We start from the raw sequence: 25,756 nt of genomic DNA, 5'->3' as shown, positions 1-25,756 counted from the left end.
CTAGATTTTTCAGTTCTAATTGCTTTTGCGCAGTTTTCACAGTCGAGTCAGTTCCCGAAAATTCGATCATGCTATGATACAGATTTTTAACGAATTCCAACGGATCAAACTCGTTCAGTAAAGTCTCCATTCTGAACTTTCAGTTCCCGAAATTAGAACCGTCGAAAAGAGGAATTTTGTACTTTTCTACATCCGCCATATTGACGACGTGTGCGTGCCGACATGAGACTTATTTCACACATTGAAAAAGATCTATTAAATGTTCACCGGGCTCAAGAACGTTCTGGACCCATAATCTGATGACTTTCGTGATTGAAAGGAGACGTAATGATTCACGAATGGAATCCTTTATTGCACAGAACAAAAAAACTACCGTAACGTTAATTCGATTCGTGCGCAGTCTCACAATCTGCCACTCCCACACAGCTTACAGGCGTGCCAACTTACATATAATAGGATCCCAGACCATAGAGCGCGGTTTAGATAGAAGAGAATGCAAAATTGTCTTACTTACAACATTAATCATTCCTTAGCCACTTTATGTCTCAGCCATTCTACTCTTTAGCTGCTCTCTAGGCCATTCCTTTCCTTTTATTTCTTATTTTTTTCTAACTTATACCATATACTTGTTTTATGTTTTCTATTCCGGCCCTTAGCCCTTCCTCCGTATACTCCCTACATTCGCACATCTTTTTCACATCCTTTCTATCTCTTTCCACACATACTCTCTTTCTTTTTTTACTTCATTTTTTGTATAATACTTATGCGCAGAACGATCTGTACATTACATGTACACAGTTTACGCTTGTGTGTCCCCTCTACAGCGCCGGCAGCGGGTATAAAATGTAAAATTTGCATTTATGGCCTAAAGTCAATGGCAAAAGTGTACTATATTACAGGCTGAGTATATAAGGAGTGTCCCATTAAAAATGGTTACTTCCTTTTATCTTTTAAAAAAGATAGACTAGAAGAGATATTTAACAAATATATGTATATCAAATTAAATAGTTCAAACTGAATTCTATTATAAGTATAGCGATTGCTTTTAAAAGCTATTTGTGTTAACGAATGAACAGGTACGCATAATTTTTTATAATAATGTGAACATTTCGATATGATAAAAGTTGTAGTACTGTTTGAAACGAATACAACAATGTATGATATAATGTAAATATTTTGCATAATACACGAGTTTTATCGACTTGAAATATCGCAGGCGTTTACCTTTTCACTTTCTACTCTGCGTTATGGTCAACTTCTGACTCGTGCATTAGAGATTGACTGACTATTCTCAAATCTTAAAAAAACGTTCGAGTTGTGAAAGCATTCGTTTTTTTAAGTATTTTCTATAAAAAAATTCAGATTTGACTTTGATTTAATAAAAAAAAAATTTGGTCATCTTGAATGTGATCATCTTGAGTTAAACAGTTTTTTGCGTATTTTTTTAAAAAACAATCAAGGTCAAATCTGATTTTTTTTATGAAAAAGATTTTAAAAAATAATTAAAGATAAAAAGATAAACCTTCATACCTCAAATGTTTTATTAGGATTTTCAAAATGGGAGTGACGATATTTTGAAAATTAACTTTTTCGAACTTTGATCCTATATAACTTCCGAATGGATCTGTGTATCAATCTCCGTTTGGGCCAAAAATTTTCTTTTTTTATGCCTTTTCAAATAATATACTATAATATAAGAGTTCCATTTGAAATTTTTGAGGGAATTAACGAATGGACAGGTACGCATAATTTTTTATAATAATGTGAACATTTCGATATGATAAAAGTTGTAATGCTGTTTGAAACGAATACAACAATGTATGATATAATGTAAATATTTTACATAATACACGAGTTTTATCGACTTGAATTTATATAAATAAAGATAAAAAGATAAACTTTCATACCTCAAATGTTTTATTAGGATTTTCAAAATGGGAGTGACGATATTTTGAAAATTAACTTTTTCGAACTTTGATCCTAAAAACTGTTTAACTTGAATAATCCCCCTAAGTGTCACCCTCTTGGAGAGATAACTTCCTCAACCTCCTTAAAAGAGTTGCTTCTCGAAATGATGGAATATGTATTTCGCGGTTTTTCATAATTTTGAGCCATTTCCGAAATATAGGGAGTGAAGACAGACTTTATAGAGATTCTGTAAAATTTTACATCAAGTTTTCCATACGATGTCGTATTTTTTGCATAAAAAAGATAATCGATGATTTCTATATTATTGTTAAGATATTGCTATTGCGTTTCTTGAGGACTCATTTTTTATTTATTTGCTTAATAGATATATCATTAGAAATTTGAGCGTTCACAGAGCAAAAAATAATATAACAATATCTTTTTTTTTAACGTTACTATTTTTTTATCTTTCTGTATTTATGTAAATCAATATTTTTGCAATAGAGACTTACAAATGATAGTAAATATCCTTATGTTTAATTTTAAAATGTTGCCGGTAGATAAATTAATAGACGGATGTTTATACGACCAAACTGACAATTTATTGTTTGATTGTTTTATCACGACGTTTCGACCATATGGTTTTGGTCCTTATCAAGTGAACTAAAATAACAATATTATAAATAATGATAGTCACGTTACAAATGAAATAAACGGAATTATGTACCTACGTTATAGTTAAAAAGTAGAAAGAGAAAAATCGAAATGTCAAACTGACATTGTGTCAACCACTATGTTTGGGATACTGAGAATGATTAAATGACCTTTATTAATCTATCGTATATGTTGTTTAAATTCTCTGTGTTTTTTTGAGAGTTAATAGTGTTGTCAAATTTTTTAATAAAAAACATTAGGTAGTAAATATATTTTATAATTAAAAGGACAATATCCTCATAATTTCTTGAGATAATGCAAAATAATAAACTACTATTACAATTTTAACTATTTATAATTAATTTTTATGTGTTGCAGCTAAATTCGTGAAAGACGGAGGATTCAGAGGACGGGAGAATTTAGGTAAAAATTCTTTTTCTTTTTATTTTTTTGTACATATTCTTCAATATTTTAGTTAAAGATTCGTTTTATATTCTCTCTTAATATGTATGTGATAAAGTAAATATAATATATGTATGTCCCAGAAGTAGCACATATTTGTTTCAGAAACCTTTCACAAAAGTTTCTTCGAAATGTTTCATAACCATTTTTAAAATGTTTCTCATTGCTTAAAATGTCCTTCTGAAAAACGTTAAGGCAAACACTATTGTAAAACAAATTCATTGGATTTCCTAATGATATAAGTTTGTAAATACCTAATGATATATGTTTGTAAATGCCTCTTGTTATTTAAAATAAGTAGGGTAAAATTAACTTAGTAATTATGTAGTATAGAAAAGGCAATTCCGACCTTGATATATATTGTCAAGGACATAATCTTGAGTAACATTTCCTTATAACTTAATCGAGCCTTAGGGTTAGACCCTTTTCAGGATCATAAACTTTTTTAGAATGTTGGCGTTGGAAGGAGCAATAATCTTGGATCAAAGTTATTCACGTTATCTATTTATTTTACTTTCACTCATTGCTTTGGTGATTTCAATTAGAAAATGTTTTCTTATTAAGTAAATTGTATTTAAAATAGCAATATTTAGATATCACATGTATAGTTCTTATAAAATCTTTAGCAAAATAGTAAAATAGTTTACACGCTCACGCGCCATGTCGCGCGCCTGCTTCTGATTTATGAGTAACCTAGAGCGTTCATTCGAGCTTAAAGTTGTTTTTATTTAAAAAGTAGTGTTTAGACGCAATTTTGCCAGAGAAAAGAGTTGCTTCTTCTAGCACGCTGTCTTACACAATCACATTGTGCATTCCGCATCTGCGAATTCTGGAACACTGTCACATATAATAGCCGCATTTATATCAAGAAACATGCTAGTGTCTCGCGCTAATGCAAAGCAGCGAGGAATTCCGGTTATTTTCACGCGAATCAGCAAGGTGCGAGTATATTAGATTATCGGACCTCAATAACGGTTGAACCGATCGTATTTTTAGTAGGCTTAATCAATAGTTTGAATTATATAAAAATTTACTTTTTTTTAACTATATCATGTACGGAGGAAATATAATGCAAAGTCGAAATGTCTAAAATTTTATTTAAGATACGTCATCACCGCTCCAAGTCTCCATCATCGCCGCTTCAAGTCCCCAATGCGCATGTACGAAAATTTGTACGGTTGGAGTATTCGCTTCATAAGATTGCATTAATGGCGCTTCATGATGTTACTTCTCGCGTTCGTACCTGCTTTTGCAAATACAGATTAATTTGACAAGGTTAATAATTTTCAACACAAGAGTGCAATAGTAAATGAAATACTTATTAAAAATATCGCAGAATAGTGCAAGGAAGAATATTCTCTATCTCGCGCCAAGCAAAGATTACGTGCCGCAACGAGTAAGAATATCGCAGAATAATGTAACAAGAAGAAAAATGATAAAATGATTAAGTCGTAAGAAATTATTAACAATTATAAATTATAAAAGTATCGCGGAATAAAAGGAAAAGAAATGATATCTTCTAATCGATGTCATTTTGGACAAAATTAAGTTATTATGATTATCGAGAACAAATTAAAATTTATAAGATTTATAAGATTTTATTCTTGTGATCATATAGAATGCCTTTAGGAAGGAGATCAATATAAAAATTTCAGTAAATTAAGATGCTTAAGATGTCTTGCTTAAAACCAAAATAATATTAGTGCAACCAGGTTTTAATATTTTAATAGTATAAATAGTATAAATAATGTAATTTCTTTTTCATTGGATTATTTCCCAAAATATATAATACAAAATTTAATTTTTTTTAAGCATTGAGTTATTTTATATAATATCTATATTTTTACGCAGTTGAGTATTTTATTGTACATTAAAATTTGAAACATTGAATATAATGTCTGTTTTTTTGACACATTAGAATATTTAAAATTAAAATATTTGTTTCTTTGCGCATTAGAGTATTTTGCATTAATATCTATGCAACTGTTATGCACTGAAGTATTTTGCATTAATTTCTATATATTCGATTATTAATATCAATTTTTTTCTACGTATTATATTTTTACTTTTTATACTCCAATTTTCTTATGTATTAATATTTTAATCATAATAATATTGTAATACGCACTGGAGTTGACGCTTTTTTTCTATGCATTATATTTATTTTTTATTTATTTTCATATTGTTTATATTTATATAATAATCATTCTATGTCGAAATACTCTTAGCGTCCTGTTACGAATCAGCTTCTTCATCGCTGTCTAATTTATCCTCACTTTGTTCTAATACTTCTATATTTTTAATTTTTATATCTTTTATATTTTTTGCAGAGCTTTTCTTAATTAAAACTTTATAATATTACTTAATAATGTTAATAATTTCATAAATCTATATTGTTTACAGAACATGTAAAGTTACAATAAAAACACTTTTTTAGTTAAAATACTTTTATAATATTATTAATTGATTTATTTGTGCTTTATATACGACTTGCCTATTACGCTTTATATACAACTCCAAAATTGCAAATCTTTAATTTCTATTTTATTACTTTTAAAATATTTTTTACTATATAAACTCAAGTTATTGATTAAGCCTATTAGTTTGATTGCTTTACATGTCATTAAAATAATATATACATATATAGTCATTAAAATAATATATACATATAGTTTGATTGTTTTACATGTCATTAAAATATATATATATATATATATATATATATATATATATATATATGTATATATTATTTTAATGACATGTAAAGCAATCAAACTAATAGGCTTAACCCTTTCGCTACTACGGGTGACTATAGTCACCCGCCACGAAACGACACGCATACCCGACGGGTGACTTTAGTCACCCGCTCGAAAAATGGAACCAAATGTTAACACATCTTGCGCGGGTACTTTGCCACCGAACTCTCATCGGGTAGCGGGCGATTTTTACAATTCGTACGCAAAATGACTTCACAAAATAGTTGTAGTTTTTGAAACTTTAGGTTTTTCGCAATAGACATTGTGGCAGCTTTATGCACCCGTTACTATGCTCCCGATCTATGTATTTCGTCTACATTTGGACAGTGTATGTCCGGGATCCATCGAAGCATGCACAAAAGCCATAAATTATCCCGAGAAGACGTCGCTTATCTTAATCTCTTCCCTCCTTACCCCAATCTTCCCGCTAGCACCTGCGAGCTTGCTCGACGCAATGTACGTTGACCTAATACTCATATGTATCCGATCTTATTGTAAAAACACTACAAAAGCCCATCAATACCAAGAATCCACCAATAAAACGTGCAAAACGACTTTAGTCGCTTCCCCGCAAGATGTCAAATCCGCGCAGAACGACTTTAGTCGCTTTTGCAAGCGCTATTGCAACGTTCGACCCGTGGGCCTCAAATGTATAATTATACTTAGTTAGTCGTAAGTCGAATGTATCAGAGGATAGAAACCAGACGTATCTGTGACAAAATTGCAGTAAATTTATATAAATATAGTGAATTGTGATACAATTATATTAAAATTATAAAAATAATATATCAGACGTACAGCAAGACAAAGGTATAACTGATTATTTTTCTAACTTCTATATTTTTCTGCAACTGCAATAAATTTTTAAATATTTGACCCGTTCCAGAAAATGATTAGAAACAATAAAAATCAAAATAATAAAAGAAAGCGGCATAATGAATCGCAATCGGAAGATGAGAGTGTTATTTCGTACAAAAGAACTCGAAAGAGTATATTGAGCACTTCAGAATCCGAAGATCAAAATTCGAAAAAATCGGGAAAAATATATTGGATATTACATGGACTACCGAACCGGCGCGACCCAAACTTCATCATTTTTCGAAACGAAATTCCGGAATAAGAGTACCAATTAGCCACTCCGCATCAATTCTTGACTACTTCCAGCTATTTTTCTCCGAGAGCTTTGTGGAATTTATTGTCAAAACAACAAACGATTATGAGGAATGCATAAATAATAATAACGCTCCGAGTCCTTCACGAGGGACTTCTCTTGATGAAATGTATCGTTTCCTCTGTATAAAGATGTTGATGTCGCGGAATAAAAACTATCTCACTCTGAGTATTGGGCAAACGATGAGCTTTTGAGAAGCAAAATTTTTGGTGAAATAATGTCAAGGGACCGATTTTTACATTTACTAAAAATTTTACATTTTAATACCAATGATATGCAAGCAAATGTTGATAGATTATATAAAATTCGGGAAATTTGTGATATGCTTAGAGAAAGCTTCAAGAATGCGTTGTATCCCTTCCAAGATTTATGCATTGACGAAAGTTTGTTGTTATATAAGGGCAGATTGTCCTTCAAACAATATATTCCATCAAAGAGGAACAGATTTGGTATTAAGTCCTTTGTGTTATGTGATAAGGAATCTGGATTTGTTCAAGACTTTATAATTTACGACGGATCCCTCTCCAATATTACCAACACAGATGCAAATCTTGGAAAATCTGGGAACATTGTTGTCCAGTTACTCAAACCATATTTAGAAAAAGGGCATACTCTATTTGTTGATAACTGGTACACAAGTCCAGCACTGTTTATTTTTTGCACAAGAATGGTACTAACGCCTGTGGCACCGTGAAAAAAGACGCAAAGGTATGCCAAGAATGGATAAAAAATTGAAAAAAGGCGAGGCGAGTTTCTGGTCGTCAGAATGTTTGCTAGCCATGAAATGGCATGACAAAAGGGAGGTGTACATGTTATCGACCTTTCACACCGAAGAATTTGTCGATACAAAAATCCATTATCGTACAAAGGAAATGATCATAAAACCAAAATGTGTCGTTGATTATAATCGTTCTATGGGAGCCGTGGATAAAACTGACATGATAATAAGTACAATTCATTCCCAAAGAAAAAATTTAAAGTGGTATAAGAAGTATTTTTTCCACTTATTGGATATATGCATATGGAACGCCTATTGTCTATATAAGTTGAAAAGTGGGAAATATATATCGATGGCTAAATTCCATCTTGAATTAATTCGACAAATTTTAAGGCGCTACCATTCATCAAAAGCCACGAAGGATGTTAATAAATCTGGTCATATCAACACAACGCGTCTTACTGCAAGACATTTTCCATCACTTTATGAGAATAACAAGACGAAGAGAAAAAGTCCACTAAGAAAATGTGTAGTATGCAAAAGAACGATAAAACCAGTCAAACACGATATCAATGTAAGAACTGTGATGTTGGTTTATGCGTCTACCCGTGTTTTGAAAAATTTCATACAGAATATTATTATTAAAAATTACTGTTTAATATTATATTATAATTATAGTTCCTATATTGTTGTATAATATAAAAATATTAATTATATTGTTGAATTAAAAATACCTCCATGGAAAAATTATGAACACGAATCATTTTGTTTCTAAAAGTAATGTCACAAAGTCGTTTTTGAGAAAAAGTCTTGGCCCCGAATGCTAAAGACTGCGCGCGCTTAATGTTCCCACTTTCGGCACAGCGCTCCGTTCTAGACGAGGCACTCCGCGGCAAGGCCCGCCGTAGCGAAAGGGTTAATCAATAACTTGAGTTTATATAGTAAAAAATATTTTAAAAGTAATAAAATAGAAATTAAAGATTTGCAATTTTGGAGTTGTATATAAAGCGTAATAGGCAAGTCGTATATAAAGCACAAATAAATCAATTAATAATATTATAAAAGTATTTTAACTAAAAAGTGTTTTTATTTTAACTTTACATGTTCTGTAAACAATTTAGATTTATAAAATTATTAACATTATTAAGTAATATTATAAAGTTTTAATTAAGAAAAGCTCTGCAAAAATATAAAAGATATAAAAATTAAAAATATAGAAGTATTAGAACAAAGTGAGGATAAATTAGACAGCGATGAAGAAGCTGATTCGTAACAGGACGCTAAGAGTATTTCGACATAGAATGATTATTATATAAATATAAACAATATGAAAATAAATAAAAAATAAATATAATGCATAGAAAAAAAGCGTCAACTCCAGTGCGTATTACAATATTATTATGATTAAAATATTAATACATAAGAAAACTGGAGTGTAAAAAGTAAAAATATAATACGTAGAAAAAATTGACATTAATAATTGAATATGTAGAAATTAATGTACTAGAAATTAAAATACTTTAATGCATATAAAAGTAACATATAGATATTAATGGGACTTCCGTTTCCGGTGTCAAGAAATGTGCCTCGTGGTGGCTTAACGTGTGTGTTGTGCAGAGTGCAGAGTGAGAAAGTGAAGAGTGGAAGAGGTGTGAAGGATGGGTGGAAGGTGAGAAGTAAGGAGGTAAGGAAGGCGTAAGGATGAGTAAGAACGGCAGTGCTACAGGACATAGAGAGTGGCAATGGGTTAGTGGCAAAATTCTGTATAGAGGGCGGGACAACAAGATGGCGCAGTTTGCTATAAAAAAAAACAATAGAGAGAAGAAGTAGCTACGGAAATGTAGAGGAGTTGTTAAAAAGAAAAAGAGAGGAACCGGGGTTAGAGATGGAAGAAGAAGTTATTTTTAGAAGTAGTAAAAAAAGGATTACGAAAAGCTCCGGAGAAAGGAAGGTTAGGGGTGGAGGAAAGAAATTAGAAATATGAAAGAGAAGGTTAAGGAGAGCATCAAGGAGCAAAGGGAAAGGGTGAGTGAGGAGATAGAAAACTTAAGATGGGAATTTAGAGAGAGGGAAAAAAGATAGACGGAAGAGAGAGAAAAGCTAAAAAGTCATATTAAAGGATTGGAGGGGAAAATAGAGAAGTTAAAAAATCGCGATATGGGCGAGAGAGTTAAGCGGTTGTGGGGGTAAATGAAGTGATAAGGAATCGGATAAAAGAGATGGAAAGTAGAATGAAAAGGAGGGAAAGGAAAAAAGGTGCTGATTAAAGGGATGGAAGTAAAAGAAGGGAGGAGAAGGGTGGTGGTAGAAGAGGTGTTCGATGGCATTGGAGTTAAGGCGGAGATCGAGGTGAGAAAGATAGGTGGAAGTATGGAGGGAGAAAGGGAGATGGTGGTAGTAAAGTTGAAAAACGAGGATCAAAGAAGAGAGATTTGGAACAGGAAGAAGTTTTTGAAAGATAGGAAAGAAAGAATTATGAAGGATTGAACGTGGAAGGAAAGGAAAATGAGATGGAGATTAGAGGTATCTCTTCTAATCAGCGAGGGATGAGGAGAAGAAGGAAAGGAAAATTTGATAGGAAGAATAAGAATATGAGAAATGGTGGAAATGGGATGGGGAGGAAAGGAAGGATGGAATGGAATGAAGGGGTGGTGGTGGAGTGGAGAAGGATGGAGGTGGGATGGAAGGAGATGGGAGATATGGAGAGTGGAAGGATGGATGGAATAGGAATGGATAGAGATGGAAGAATGGAGGATGAATAATAGGGCAATGGGAAGGATGTTGATAGGAATAAGAAAGGAATTTAAGGTGGAGACAAGAAAGATGGATGGTCTAATGGAAGTAGCGACTAAAGTGGAGAGCAAAAAATGGAGTAATAGGAATGTATATTAGAGAGGATATAGACAGGAAGTTGGAAAAGTTGAATGAATGGGCGGAGAAGAAGGAAGAAAACAGTAGAATATTTATTGATGGAGACTTTAACGCGAAAACAGTTAAGGAGGGAGAAAGAATAGGCAAAGGATAGGAGGAAGGGAAGGGAAGGAAGTCTAAGGACAAAAGAATTAATAAGGAGGGAAGGGAGTTGCTGAAGATAGATAGAAAAGACAGGATAGACAATATTTAATGGTTGCACGGAGGGAGATGCAGAGGGGGAAATGGACATATACAGGGGAATAATACAGGCTGGGGACGAAGAGGTGGCGGTGGTGGCAGGATAATATAGACCGGATCAACATTCAACTGCGGATAAAAGGAGGGGAGGAGAAAAAGTTAGGAAGGAAGGAGAAGACGGATAAAAAATGAGTGTAGACACTAGAGGGTAGGGAATAGTTTAGGATGGCGTTAGAAAATGTACAGAAAGTGGAGGATGATGTAGAAGAGATGTGGGGGAATATGAGAAACAAGATAAAGAAAGTTATGATAGGTGAGTGCGTAACAAAAGAGGTAAGAAGAAAGAGAGGATGGTGGGATAATAAGTGTAAGGAGAAAAAAAATATAGTAAGAAGAGAGCTGAGGAGCTGGAGAAAGAAGGAGATGGAAGGAAAGATAGGAAAGGAAGAGAAGGAGAGGAAGAGCAAAGGGAGGAAGGAACAGAGAGAGAAAGGAGGAGGAATGGAGGACAGGAATGGAATGGAGGTGGAAGGCAGGAATGGATAGGATCAGAGGAAGGAATTAAGGTGGATAAGGAGGGGGAAATAAGTAGGAATGAGATAAGGTTGGCGATTGAAATACAGAAGAATAATAAAGCGATAGGGATGGAATTCCGGAGGTCTGGATGGAAATACGGAGAGAAGAATATGGAGGAATGGGTGTGGAGAATATGTAATAGGATGTGGAAGGGTAAATTGATGAGTGGAGTGAAGGGTGATAATACCGGTGTTAAAGAAGGGAGACGGAGAGAGAATAGAAGAGTATAGTGGTGTCGCTGACGCCGACGCTATATAAGATATACGCTTCAGTGTTAGCAAGTAGACTAAGTGATGAGGTGAAGAGAAAGGGATTGGTGCCGCAGAATCAGGCGGTATTCAGAAAAGGGCTAGGAACGACGGACAACATATATGCGCTGAACTAATAGGTGAATAGGCAGCTGGGAAAGAAGAAAAGAAAATTAATGGCGTTCTTTATAAATCTGAAAGCAGCGTTTGATTCTGGATATGAGGAACTTGGTGGAGGCAATGAGAGAGAGGGGGGTGAGAGAAGGATTGATTAGAAAGAGTGAAGATATTTTGATGGAACCTAGAAACAAGGTGAGGAAGGGGGAGAATATGGGAGCACGGTTTTGGATAGAAAGGGGAGTAAGGCAGGGGTGCCTATTAAGCCCTAACTTGCTTAATTTGGTGACGACGGATATGAAAGAAGTAATGAAAAGAGAAGGATGGAGAGGGGTTAGATTAGGGGAGGAAAAGATTTATACCTTGGCATACGCGAATAATGTGATTTTGATTGCGGAGAAGGAGGATGAAATGAGGAGTATTATGAAAGGTTAGAGGGTTATCTTGAAAAGAAGGGGTTAGAGTTAAATGTGGGAAAATCAAAAATTAAGGTTCAGGAAAGGAGGAGGAAAAGAAAAGAGTGTAAGTTAGAGATAGAGAGGATAGATGGAGATGATAAAGGAGGTAAAAGAGTTTTTTTACCTGAGTTATGCAATGCAGAAGAATGGAGGACAAGATGCGCATATAAGGGATAGGTTAAGAAAGGGCGATGCTGTAATGGGCTAAGTTTGTGGAATTGATAAGAGGAAATTTAAGAGTGATTGAGGAAGGAGATTATGGCTCTTTGATAAACTGGTGTGAACAGTGATGGGGTATGGAGTGGAAATTTGGGGCTGGAAAAAGAGGAAGGAGAGGCTGCAGGAAAGATACCTAAGATGGATGCTAGGAGTAGAATGGGGAACGTCGGGCTATGATAAGGGAGGAATTACAGAGGGAGAAGTTAAGAGATAGGGCGGGGAGAAGGGCATAGGGGTTCGAGAAAAGGCTGGAGGAAGGTAGAGAGAGTATGATTGGGAGAAGGTGTTGGGAGGAATTGAGAGAGAGATGTAAGAGAAAAAAGGATTTATCGAAATGGGAAAAGGAAAGATGTGGGTTTTTTGAAGATAGAGGTATGGACATGGTGGAGGTAGAAGCGAAAAGGTTGGAAGGAGTGCTGGATTTCGGCTATTTTGTGAAGAGAGATATAGAAAAAAAATATGGAAAAGGATAGAAGGGTCAAGATATAATGAGTATTATAGAGAAATCAAGAGGAATGGGATTCCGGAATACTTGAAAAGAGAATGGGGGAAAGTAGATGGCAAAAAGTTGTAAGGTACAGGTTGGGAAACGGAATGAGGGGGAGCTGGTACTGGAAAGATGAAGCAAGAACAAATTGTAGAATATGTGGAAGAGAAACATGGAGAATTGGGAAATGGAATGGAATGGCAGGACATGTTGGGAAAGGTTGGGGAAGAAGTTGAGGGAAGAAGGTGAGGGAGAGAGGTGATTGAGGGAATTAGAGAGATTAAGAGGTGAGGGAGGAAATGATGAGGGAAGAGAGGATTTGATCTGAGAGGGGGATAGATGGGGGGAAGAGAAAGAATGGGAATGAGTGGAGAGAATGATGTGAGAAGAAGGAATGAGGATGGCTGAAAGGAACCGCGACATAAATCGGAAGCGGAGATCCACATTAGAGTAGGGCAAATAATAGTGTGTGTATGCGTAGGATCAGGTAGAGGTTAAGCTAGGATAAGTTAGAATTATGTTAGTTTGTAAGCTATAGTGTAAGTTGGAAGTGTATTTGAAAGAGATTGTAACCTCAAGGGATCAATAAAACCAATATCTATCTATTTATCTATTTATATAAATATTAATACAAAATACTCTAGTGCGCGAAAAAATAAATATTTTATTTAAAATATCCCAATGTGTCAAAAAAAACATACATTATATTCAATGTTTCAAATTTTAATGTACAATAAAATACTCAACTGCGTAAAAAAAATAGATATTATATAAAATGCTCAATGCTTAAAAAAAATTAATTCTTGTATTTTATATTTTGGGAAATAATGTAATGCATATTAAATATTAATAGTTTAATGAAAAAGAATTTATACTATTATATTAAAATATTAAAATCTGATTGCCCAAATGTTATTTTGGCTTTAAGCAAGACATTTTTAGCGCCTTAATTTACTGAAATTTTTATATTGATCTCCTCCCCAAAGGCATTCTATATGATCACAAAAGTAAAGTCTTATAAATTTTAATTTGTTCTCGATAATCACAATAATCTAATTTGTCCAAAATAATCGATTTAAAAAAATCATTTTTTTTCCTTACACTATTCCGCGATACTTTTATAATTTATAAACGTTAATAATTTCTTACGACTTTACCTTAATCATTTTATCATTTTTTTTCTTGTTGCTTTATTTTGCATTATACTCACGATGCTCATCGTTGCGGTGCGTGATCTTTGCTTGGGGCGAGATACAGAATATTTTTCCTCGTACTATTCGCGGGTTCTTCTTATTATATCTCTTGATATTTTTTCTTGCATTATTCCGCGATATTTTTAATAAGTATTTCATTTACTATTGCACTCTTATGTTGAAAATTATTTAACCTTGTCAAATTAACCTGTACTTGCAAAAGCAGGTACGGACGCGAGAAGTAACATCATGAAGCGACATTAACGCAATCTTATGACGAACGCTCCAATTGTTTTCATACATGCGCATTGGAGACTTGGAGCTGCGATGATGACGGAAACATATCCTAAATAAAATTTTAGACATTTTAACTTTGCGTTATATTATCTCCGTTCACGATATAGGTAGAAAAAAAGAAAAGACATTTTTATTACATATTTCAAACCCAAGCTATCAATTGAGCCTACTAAAAATACGATCGAACCGTTATTGAGGTCCGATATCTAATAATCTTGCTGATTCGCGAGAAGATACCCGGACTGCTTCGCATTGAACTTGACGCGAGACACTATCGTGTCTCTTAATATGGAAAGCTTGCGCACACCTAGCAATGATTCAAACTCGCGCCACTTCAAGACGTGCCAGTGGAAGCTCAACCTGTGAATGAAAAGACATCAGCAACAGTATATAAGATCGCGCGGCGGCTCGTTCTATTCCGAGATATTGAACTTTTATGTTAAATTTCTGAATAGTATTTTAGCTTATCTAAAAGTTTGACTATAAGAAAAATGAATTAAAAAGTAGCATGTATGTTACACATCGATTGATAAAGATATGAAGTCTTATTGTTTATTTGTTTGTTGCAATTCAAAGTAAATTAACTTTAAAATTTAATAACACAAAGACAATTATAAGAAGATTCAAAATATTATATTTATACTCAGACATGTACAGTTTGCATATAAATAATGAATAAAAATAGTGTATAAATGCCGATCCGATATTTGTTAATCAATATGAATCTCGTCAAACATCTTCATACTGCCATCAATGTTTCCTAGTTGTTCGTAGCAATATATTACAGCAATCCGTTGATGATGTTGAGCTATGATTCCTCGATGTTAAAGTTTTTAAGGTAGTTATCTCGCAATTAACAAGAAAAATTTGAAAGTTTAATTATACTAAATAAATGTACTAATAAATGTACACGTTTGTACAAATCTACACGTTTGTGACACAATTTAAAAGCAATTGACTGTCCAGGTCGTGAGATAATCGCTATTAAAAATGAGTGAATCTCGATTGCGCACATTACAGATCGGACATGACAAAATTTCCCAATCGAACACAGATCCGATTGGACACAGTCTCGATCGGACACAGGCTTCATCGGACACAAATCCAATCGGACACAGTTCCGATTGAACACATATTGTTGCTATCAGACACAGTCCCAATTGGACACAGGCTCGATCGGACACAAACTCAATCGGATATAATTTCGATCGGACATATATGGTTGCAAATTGGATACCGACCTGATTGGACACAGGCCCGATCAGACACCGATTTGATCGGACACCGGTCCGTTCAGACATCAGCCCGATCGGACATAGGCTCGATCGGACACCGGCTCAGACACAGACGCTATATGAAAGTACATGCATGGACAGGAAGCACGCGCGCGCGCGCGTACACACACACACGGGGATGTGTGTGCAAGGAAGGCCTTTGGCTCCCTTTCCGCACCTAACCCGCCGGTAGGGTGGACCTTGCTTTACAACTTACAAATTACTACAGTGTCCGATCGGACCCGTGTTCAATTGGGTCTGTGTCCGATCGGGGCCGTGTCCGATCGGGCCTGTGTCCGATCGAGCCGATGTCCAATCGGACCAGTGTCCGATCGGGTCTGTGTCCAATCAGGTCGGTGTCCAATTTGCAATCATATGTGTCCTATCGAAACTGTGTCCGATCGAGCCTGTATTCGATTGGGACTGTGTCTGATCGGGAAATTTTGTCGTGTCCGATCCGTAATGTGCGCAAACGGGACGATCCCCTTTCTCATTGTCTCAGTTATAAATAGAAACAAAGTAATACTGATCCAGTCAAACTATAAATTGTCGTAATTCTTATTCTTTGATTTCGTTATTTAATTGTTTCTGTTGGTAAATTTTTAATAATATTTTTCTTCTTCTCAGTTTTTTTGCCTCTTAACAGAGTGTGGTAACACCCTCAATGTATACCTTCAATGTGCACACGAATATAATATTTTTGTCCTGCCAAAAAACTAATACTTCGAGATTTTATTGATTACTGTATTTTTGCGTTCCGACAGTTTTTATTTGTTTAAAAGAAATTAATATATGTCTAAGTTCTCTAATTATTTTCATCACTTTTTCACCCATCTTGCCGCATTTGTTCTCGTATTGTTTTTCAAAGTTAGCAATTCTGTTAGTAGATTGTAAAGCATATTGCGAAAATAATACTGTTTATGAAGAATTTGTTTATTGGCAATTTTAAAAAAATTTTTTGTTTTTAAAGGAAGAAATCAACGCGGTAAGTTCGAAAGGAAGGAATCGTGAAGTCTACAGGATGTAACACTAAATTAAGCATTTAGAAATTTATTAACTTCCAATTAAAATATATTATTCTGTATTTAATAAAAAATTATGATTTATTGTTTACAGTGAGGACGCTGGACGTAGCGGCGACGAAATGAAGCATGCAGCATGCGTGGTAGCGGTGTCACGGCTGCGCGGTCTTGCCTTCAACCCTTGGTGTCCGCCAGCCGCTATCTCGCCGTACATGCCCTTCCCGGTGATCCTTTTTACTTCATCGTCGAGGTAAGATAAAAATCAATTATGAATAATTATTAAAAATATCGTTTAATTGAATTTGTCATCTAATAAAAAATATGAAATAATTTCCCTGAATGAGTCAAAAAAGTTAATCGTCGTAGCAAGTAGTTCTGTATACATTAATTTTAAAACAGAAATACTGCCAGTAGTTTCAATGACATGTACGATGTGCTTGCACGTGCAATATAAAAATATATTTGACATAGCACTAAGCAATTGGAATATTGCAGTACATTAAAGCAAATTCTAATAGGAATATTAATTTTATTGAAGATAAATGTCATTTATTAAATATGTGCAATTTATTAAATGTTTGTTTTAAATAAAAATGCCATTGAAATTGTCGAAAATGTCTTAAACTAAATGAACCTCTCTAAAACAAATTTTTTTAAAAACAGGGATGATTATGATAACTACGGCCCCTTATTTGAAAGGGGGCGTTTGTTTCTGAAAGCATTTTTGACGAGAAACCGAGAAAAATAGTAAAAAAATTTCCGACCAATAGTTTCCGAGATATATCATTTTAAAGTATTGGTCTTGATGATAAAACTTTACAAAAACGAACCCAATGACCTTGACCTTGACATGTTGTGAAGATCACTGTCGCTAGTATCTTCCATGTGTAGCTTAGAATCGTATGTACTATTAATGTTTTGCGTTTTTTGATCATAAACACAAGAAATCAAATTTTAATTTTAAATCAGAAATAAGTTTGGGTTAGATTATATCTTCCGGAAGTGGAGTCCCCCGAAGGGAGGGGGGGCGGAACTCACGTCCACGCATACACTTTCCCATTCACACAACAATTATGGGGTGGACCTCGCTTTGCTTTTTGTAAAGTATATGCGTGGGCTAGTACTGCTACATCGATAGTTAATACTTTCGATAGTAACGATAATTTTTAGATAAAACTATCGATAATATCGATAATATCGATATTTTAGTTCAGAATAAAAAATAACAGAAATTGTACACGTACTATTACATATAATATCATAAAAAACTGTTTTTATTAAATACAGAACAATTAAAAATTAAAATTTTATAGAAAAACATAATTTATTGATTATCAAGCAACGGAATATTTTGTTTAAAAAATAGTAATGTATTTAAGTTCTTGTTCTTTAGCCTATTTCTTTTATTAGTCAATATCGTCTGTTTTAGAGAAAATGCGTTCTGATGGAACCGGTTGCCGGAATGCATAAATATTTATCGGCCATTTTTCGAAGCATACTATTAGACATACTGCAATAATAAGGAACATGCTTGCCTGTCAATTATAGGCTTTTCAATATATTGACGAATGTCAATGATAGCATCACTCAATGGAGTTGCGACCAGTTGTTGATTATCATTTGGCAAAAAAAGTAATATATCTGCTTTAGAATTTTCTTCAATCGCCATCACGTTAATAGAACTGATAATCGTTTGTGTAGTTGTGATAAAAGATGTATATTCTTTTTGCAAAAGTTGAATCGCATTGTCAGCTTCTTGAAAAGTTTTAAAACCATTTTTTTTTTAATTTTGGATCCAAAATTGTTCCAAGGCTGCCGATCTTGTATTATATGGTCTCTTATTTACAGAATTTATTAATAAATTTTAGAATGTCTCGTCATTCAATAGTTTCTACTTTGTTTTCAAAACTTATTAATTTTGCAGAAATATCTCTTGAAAGAGATATTATTAAAGAAGAAATTACATAGCTCTCCCCTGAAGTTGTTGTTGCTACTTCAAAAGGCTCTAAAAGCTGCAATCATTTATCAATTGCTTTGAAATCTTCGGTTGTAAGTGGCAGTGGAGTTCATGTACACTCATTTATGGCAATTGCCAGCTCAGTACGTACATCCGAAATTCTTTTTAACATATAATATGAACGATTCCAACGAGTTTCCACTTCTTGCAATAGTTTTAATTCCGTTTTGTTATTTTTTCGCTGAATAGTACGCAATGTACCGCCTGCCAACGTACTGTTACGGAAGAATGTTATAATGGCCTTACTTTTTTATAAATTCTGGCAAACGAATCTATTTTAAAACACTCTTGCATTGTCAAGTTAAGACTGTGAGCGTAGCAAGGCAAATATCAAATTTTTGAAATTTCGAACATTTTATCATCGATGCAGCATTGTCTGTAATCATAGACACAATCTTATGACGAATATTATATTCCACCAATATTTCATTGATAGTCTGAAACAAGATAATAAAAAAAATTTAATATGTAAATAAAGACTCACCAGTAATACGTAAAACAAATAAATAAAAAAATAAAATCAAGTTTAAGTTACTTCTACCGTAGATTCAGCCGTATGATATCCTTTAATTTTGGTTACTTTTAATAATGGTGATTTTAACTTTGCATTTTGAATAAAGCTAAAATTTTAGCAGTGATAAGCACTGCTAAAATACCCTTGTATGAAGAACTTGTTCACATATTTGTTGTAATAGCAAAATGCTTGTCAATTGCCATTGTCAAATTGCCATTGTCAACTTTCTTATTTCATCGTAATACAGTGGAATTAACGAATTTTTGAGCGTGTGTCTGTTAGGTAATTTATACTTGTCTATGGTATTAATAATTTCTGGAAACCTTTAGTTCAGAAGTTCTGAAAGGCAACATGTCTGTAGCGATGATTTCGACGTAAAACTTATCAAGTTGTTTTTTTTATTTTAGAATTTTTATCGTACATATTATTTCTGTTTATATAATTTTTAATAGACTGCTTAGATTTTTTTGTTGGTATCTCTTCTTGTATATTTTCTGACTTGTTCTCGATTCCCGTTAATTTAATCAATTTATCGGAATGTTTTTTCTTTAAATGATCATTTAAATTATACTGGTATTTTCAGAGTGTCAGATATTCTTGTTTGCATATTTGAAATTGCACAAATTTATTATTTGCATCATCCGTAGTGTGTTTGAAAAATTTGCACTAATGATTTTTTACGATTCATCATTCAAACAAAATCAAACAAATATCGAGACTAGCTTCGAACAGAAGTACGCAAGTATGCAATAATACTTAATAAAAAGTAACAATAAAGCAAATAAAATTTTTGTTAACAAAATTTTTAACAAAAATTAATCCCCGTTTTTGCAGGGATTCTCAATTTAAGAGTCGCAGGAAATTCCTCGCATAGTCGCAGAAGTTCCTGCGCAAGAGAACTAAAGTAATGTTAAGATTCCATATGACCAATCAAGAGTCAGGCGCTTGCTGAAACTCTTCTGCGCCTAACTCTTGATTAGTCACCGCAGCCTCACTGTATGTTTGGAGCAGAGCTGTAAGTAGTTGCTCCAATACGATTAATGCCCACAATCTTTCCATAATATAGCGGCATTTAATTGGAGACGAGAATATTGTGATGGGGAGTAGATATAGACATAATATATCTAGACCAAGCATTTGCCTTTATTTAGGGAGTGGGGGTAAAGATTATGTAGAAAAGGATACACTATGTTTCGTGCCCCTTGCATTTTCTCTCGCTAGCACGTAGCATAGTGCTCTCTTTGGCTATGCTACGCACGAGAGAGAAAGAACGCAAAGGGCACGAAGTCCTTTTCTACGTGCCTACCTCTACCTCTACCCCCCATTCCTCAACACTCGGTCTAGATATATTATGTCTATGGGAATAGGACATCAGTAATCTAGTTATTTTATATATATATATATATATATATATATATATATATATATATATATTGCACTGGTCACTAATAAAGGGATATATTTCGATTGACTATAATTTTACACATAAATTTTATTTAATATAAGAAATAAATTGCGTGTGATTCCAACTTAGAAAATTAAAAAGAATGTATATAAGACAACACTTATTAATACATAGGTTTGAGTTGAACTTCGTTTTGCGTGAAAAGTTGTAAACTCATATGGAACTTCGCTTTGCGTGGAAAGTGTTTGCGTGGAGGCAGTGTGTTCCGCCTCTGCCTGCCTGGGAGGCTCCTACTAGAAAACTAGATACATAGGTTTAGATTCAACCTTCTTTTGCGCGGAAAGTCGCAAACGTATGTGAAACGATATAATTATAGACCTAGTTTTGTATCTAAAACACCAGGCTGTAGAGAGTAGACCTTTGAATTCACTTTGAATTTGCAACTTTCCGCGCAAAGCAATGTTTATCCTCATCGCCCGGTGCTTCAGATTTCTCACATTGAATAAAGAACTATCATATATATTAGATATATTATATATGTTATATATATCATGTAGAATCGATTTTAGTCCATAAATGTTGTGCGGGAACCGCACGACAGTTTTCGCTTTTTTCCGAGTCACGCACGGGCTCAACCGCCGTTAGAACAATCGCGAAATCGCGGAAAACTGGGTATAAACCGCGTGCTTTACAAGCACAGAGACAGATCTTTTGCAACCACCAGAATCTATAAAATGTCTGGAATATCCTGAAGACCTACACTTTTTTCAGAAAGAACAACGAAGTCGAGAGTACCCAGCCTTCGCCGAAAATTTGCGGCATCTCGAGAAGCAATCCTAAAATCTACTGCTAAGAGGTAAACGGGCTCGGGCGTGATCGACTTCGCCGGGAAGTTCTCAGTGTCTGCAAAAATTATGCCTTCCACGTGTTTCGGCATATCATTCAGCGGTGGGGAGTTTTCTGCCACCGATGAGTTTTTTCATCCGCCATTGCGATCCTGTCATCGCTCGATCGGACAGTTGCGATCCGTTCTGGTCGGGCATTCTAGCATCCAAAAAGCGAATTGCATTTACAGCAAGTTGAATGCTGAATGCTAAATAATCAGCACTAGTGAATTTACGAATTCACTAAGCAAGCCGCCATTTATACGGATTCTGAAACTCCCACACCGAGGACTGAACTACATCCTTCCCATACCAAACGAATCTAATAATAAGCTAATGCAATCGCGATTAGGTTCCGCGATAAGCCCGCCTATCACGGAATGTCAAAAATTACCTTTTTGAGATATGAACTCGGCAGGTAACGGCTCGGGCGGACCGCGCGATATGCTAAGTCAAAGCGAGATTGATTAATCCGTTTGATACAAACTTACATCGTGATCGCCGGGATCAAAACATAATTACGGCTCACATCAAACATTGCATTGTATATGCTTAACATATATGCTGTTGTAATGATGCATCCCTTCATCGTCCCCGACATATCGCTCGTCGGAAGTCTGCCGTCCGGCGAACACCAGCCGAAAAGGGGTAGAAGCGCCCAACGCCCTATTTTAAATGATTATTATACGGCCGTACGACCCTTACACAATCGCCGTTACGAACGCCACCGAGCGTTACCGAGTAACGCCGAGCGTCCTGCTCCAAAAGTTCCGCGCCGTTTCCCCCACTATCGAGAGGTGGTGTTAAACGACGAGGGTACCATTTTACCGGGTATAAAAGACCGAGATTTCTTCTTGATACTAGACCGGTATTTGAATCCGTTAGAGCCGTATGCTTACAGCTATTACCAGAAACCCGATCCGAAATCACAGAACAGCAGTGAAAAGGAGGTTGACGAGTTCGCAGTCTCCGCTGAGAATTCTTGGCCTCTACTCGCCTGCGAATCCATCTCATCCGTCGTATACAAAAGGGAGCGGACGGGTGTGCCGTTTCCCTCGAGTCTGCTCGAGACGTACGGTTCTAATACCTAACCATCCGAACTCCGCGCACAGACGCATTCCGCCGAATCTTTCTGGGAAAATGTGCTGTGTCACCATTACCGACGCATTGCACCGACTGCAATCCGTCGTACTGCAGTCCGCGCCGACCACCCGGCCATACGCATTGTGAAATATTTTGTACGATCTCACATTTTATAAGTGCCGATAATAAACGCTCGCGAAATCTTTATTGTAGCAGCTTCGCCGCCTGCACTGCTACGTGCCCCGCGTCAACAAGCACGACGCGTTGTCAATACGCGCCCGCCTCACTGCGCGCGCCTCGCGTCATCAAGTACGACGCGTCAAAACTACGTCCCACGCCACCGAGCCGGGACCTTTAACCAGACAAGTACAACATCGTTTAGACCCGCGTCATAACACAGCGAACTTTATATTCTTTTTGTACTGACCATTGCCAATTAGAGGCAAATAACAGACATTATGTAATTCTTTCGTTTCATCGATTGTGTCTCACCCCTTCACGAACCCTTATCGGTTGCGCTATGCCCGCACGCTCGTGAAGCGGCCCATTACATTATTTTACATATTGTACAGATACAGTTACTAAATATTTAGTTATGTGTCTTTCGCTTTATGTCTTCCGTTCTTTCACGAGCTCTAATCACGACTGAGCTATTTTTTTATATCTCACGAAAGCGGAACGTTATATTGTAATAATCTCGATTTGACCATTGCATGTGACCAGTTGATTTTTTGCATTAGTTATCTTATGCAGTTTAGCATATGACGGGTGGAATAATTTTGTACATAATTTATTTTCATGTATAATTGATTTTATTTCTTTTCTACACTGCCCATATTTTATTTCCTTCGGAGTATTCATCTTGTATTTTTATATTACTTGTCTGTATCCATTTAAGGATTTCCGGATTGATTGTTTCTGTTCTGCCCTTTTTGAATATTGGGATATAATCATATAGACTGTTATATAGACTTTCTTATTCTCGTGCGTCTCTCGATGTTTGCGCCACTGTCTTCGCACCCCTTAACGCCTACGCTAGTCGTGATTTTTGAAAAGTCTGAAACACTGACCAGTGTAGGAACAGAGCAAATGTTGGAAAGTTAAGCAAGATAATCCTTGATAGCACAACACTAAGAAAAAAGAGCCCAAAGGGCAAAAGACGACGAAAAATCGGTACACAACAAAGAGCGACAAGAAACACGTCTAATTCAACTCTCTGAGAGAGAGAGAGGGGGAGGGAAGATAGAGAGAGGGAGGAGAGAGGGGAGAGAGAGAGAGGGGGGAGAGAGAGAGAGATAAATTTTCATTATATATCCAATTAAAAAATTGTTCTAATAATGTCATGCTTGATGTCATTTTAAACGTAAAAATTTTATTAATTCATTATAATTTTTTATTCTCAAAAAATAACAAAAAAGACAAAATAAAAGTTTTAATTTTTATTTTATAAGATGTTTACATTCGTGAATTCTTATAAAAATCTTCTTATAGATAAAGAGAGATTAAAGAGAGACCTGTGTAAGAGACTTCGGAATTCTTTTATACTGATGTGTTGCTGAAAGCAAAAGCGAGGAAGAGTAGAGGATAAGAATGAATAAAACATGACAGCAAATTATAATTATAAAATTATTTTTTGAGTTTTAATTGAATTAATAGATGTGTTTTATTATTTTAGGCTAAATCGAAAGTGAAGGAGGTTTATGCGCAAACATGTACGCTTCTCAGTCAACAGGGTATGCGAGATTGTGAACTTTTTGGTCTAGCAATATTGTCTGGTAAGTTATATATCTTAAGTACATATATTATATTCTTATATACTTATTTTATATACATATATTATTAAGTTCAAGAGACAAAATTTTAAACTAGAAACTTATGTAATTTGAGGATGTATTTTATTAAATCATAAATTAAATTTAATGTATTAGCTTTGAGAAACTATACAATTTAATAACTTTTTATATAGCGACAATACTATACAGAGTATTAATAATAATATTATACAGAGTATTTCTTAATAATCTAAGTGAAAAGTATTGTAGTTATGGATTAAATACTCGGATATAAAATTAAGAAAAAAGGTTTATATAAACATATGACATTGTTTTTGAGTTACAGTTTTGTTTTATGTTCGACTACTGTGTTGTTTTATTTTCTAATATTTCCAATATTTCTGCATGTAAAATTTTAATTTTGACTGCACTATATACCATCGGAAAATTCATATATGAGATGCATGTCCGCTATTTCATTGTTTGACCGAGCCATAATTTTTACTTTAAACGTAAATTGTTGCATTAATAGCGGTAACATACGATACGGATACTTTATTTTTACTGAACACAAGATATGAACCATATCATTTATAATACAAATTTCTTGCAGATAAAGAGTAAACCGATAATCAAGTAAACTATATCTTAACTCTGTGTTACGTCCAGATACTTTAAATTCTGAGCCAGCGGGAGGGCATAACCTATCTAACTCCAGACAAACACTAGACAACATATGTCTTGGAGACGAACGAATTGACCTAAGACAGGTCAACGACCGGAAGGGTCGCTTTTACTCGGTCAATAAGCCGTTTATTCGGTGATCCCCTTTTTGGTAAAGGAACTGAATCTCTATTACCCAGGACGGAACCTTGTGCGATATCAGGGTACGGGAAAGAGAACGGGTTAACAAGCTACGCGAATTTTAAAGTTAAAATTTTGTGTTTATTCAAAAAGAGAAAGAAAGGAAAAGAATCGTTAAATATGATTGCAGATACATTTAAATATTTAATTATTAAAATATATGTATATTTAATTACAATGAGGTAATCATATTACGAATTATAAAGAGTTGCATTTATATGTGTGAGTGTGAGTGTGTGTGTGTGTGTGTGAGAAATTGTTTGTTCGCGAATGTTACATAAATGCGGAGGTCATCAACCGGAATCGAGAAAGACAAACTAAAATTTACATTCCGGTTGGGTTTTACAATGTAGAAATATTAAATAAATAAAAAAGTGTAAAATGAAGAAATAAGGAGAAGGATTATGAAGGGTCTTCAAATACGACTGTAGAGGGGGGAGGGAACCTCATCCAGAAAACCTCGACAGGGATGACAAGAGAACGGAGCACCTAGGACAATGAAAGGGATGATAGAACCAGGTGGGGCAATATGGAGGATTTCATAAA

General features: G+C 34.7%; 1 protein-coding gene across 4 annotated transcripts in view; it reads left to right on the top strand.

Annotated features, from left to right (window-relative positions):
• The window catches only part of LOC126850758 (protein expanded), a 158,214-nt gene that overhangs the window by 59,606 nt on the left and 72,852 nt on the right, over positions 1–25,756 (top strand). For all 4 annotated transcript variants that reach the window (XM_050594054.1, XM_050594057.1, XM_050594055.1 and 1 more), the window contains 3 exons: positions 2,941–2,985; positions 16,766–16,921; positions 24,250–24,349. In XM_050594054.1, coding sequence (XP_050450011.1) covers positions 16,808–16,921; positions 24,250–24,349 — 214 coding nt within the window. In that variant the 5' untranslated portion in view covers positions 2,941–2,985; positions 16,766–16,807. The remainder of the gene's footprint in view (positions 1–2,940; positions 2,986–16,765; positions 16,922–24,249; positions 24,350–25,756) is intronic.

The sequence above is a fragment of the Cataglyphis hispanica genome, chromosome 7, assembly GCF_021464435.1.
Source record: "Cataglyphis hispanica isolate Lineage 1 chromosome 7, ULB_Chis1_1.0, whole genome shotgun sequence".
NCBI classification, from domain to species: Eukaryota; Metazoa; Arthropoda; class Insecta; order Hymenoptera; family Formicidae; genus Cataglyphis; species Cataglyphis hispanica.
Note: the sequence above shows the minus strand (reverse complement) of the source record. Positions and strands in the feature narration are given on the sequence as shown.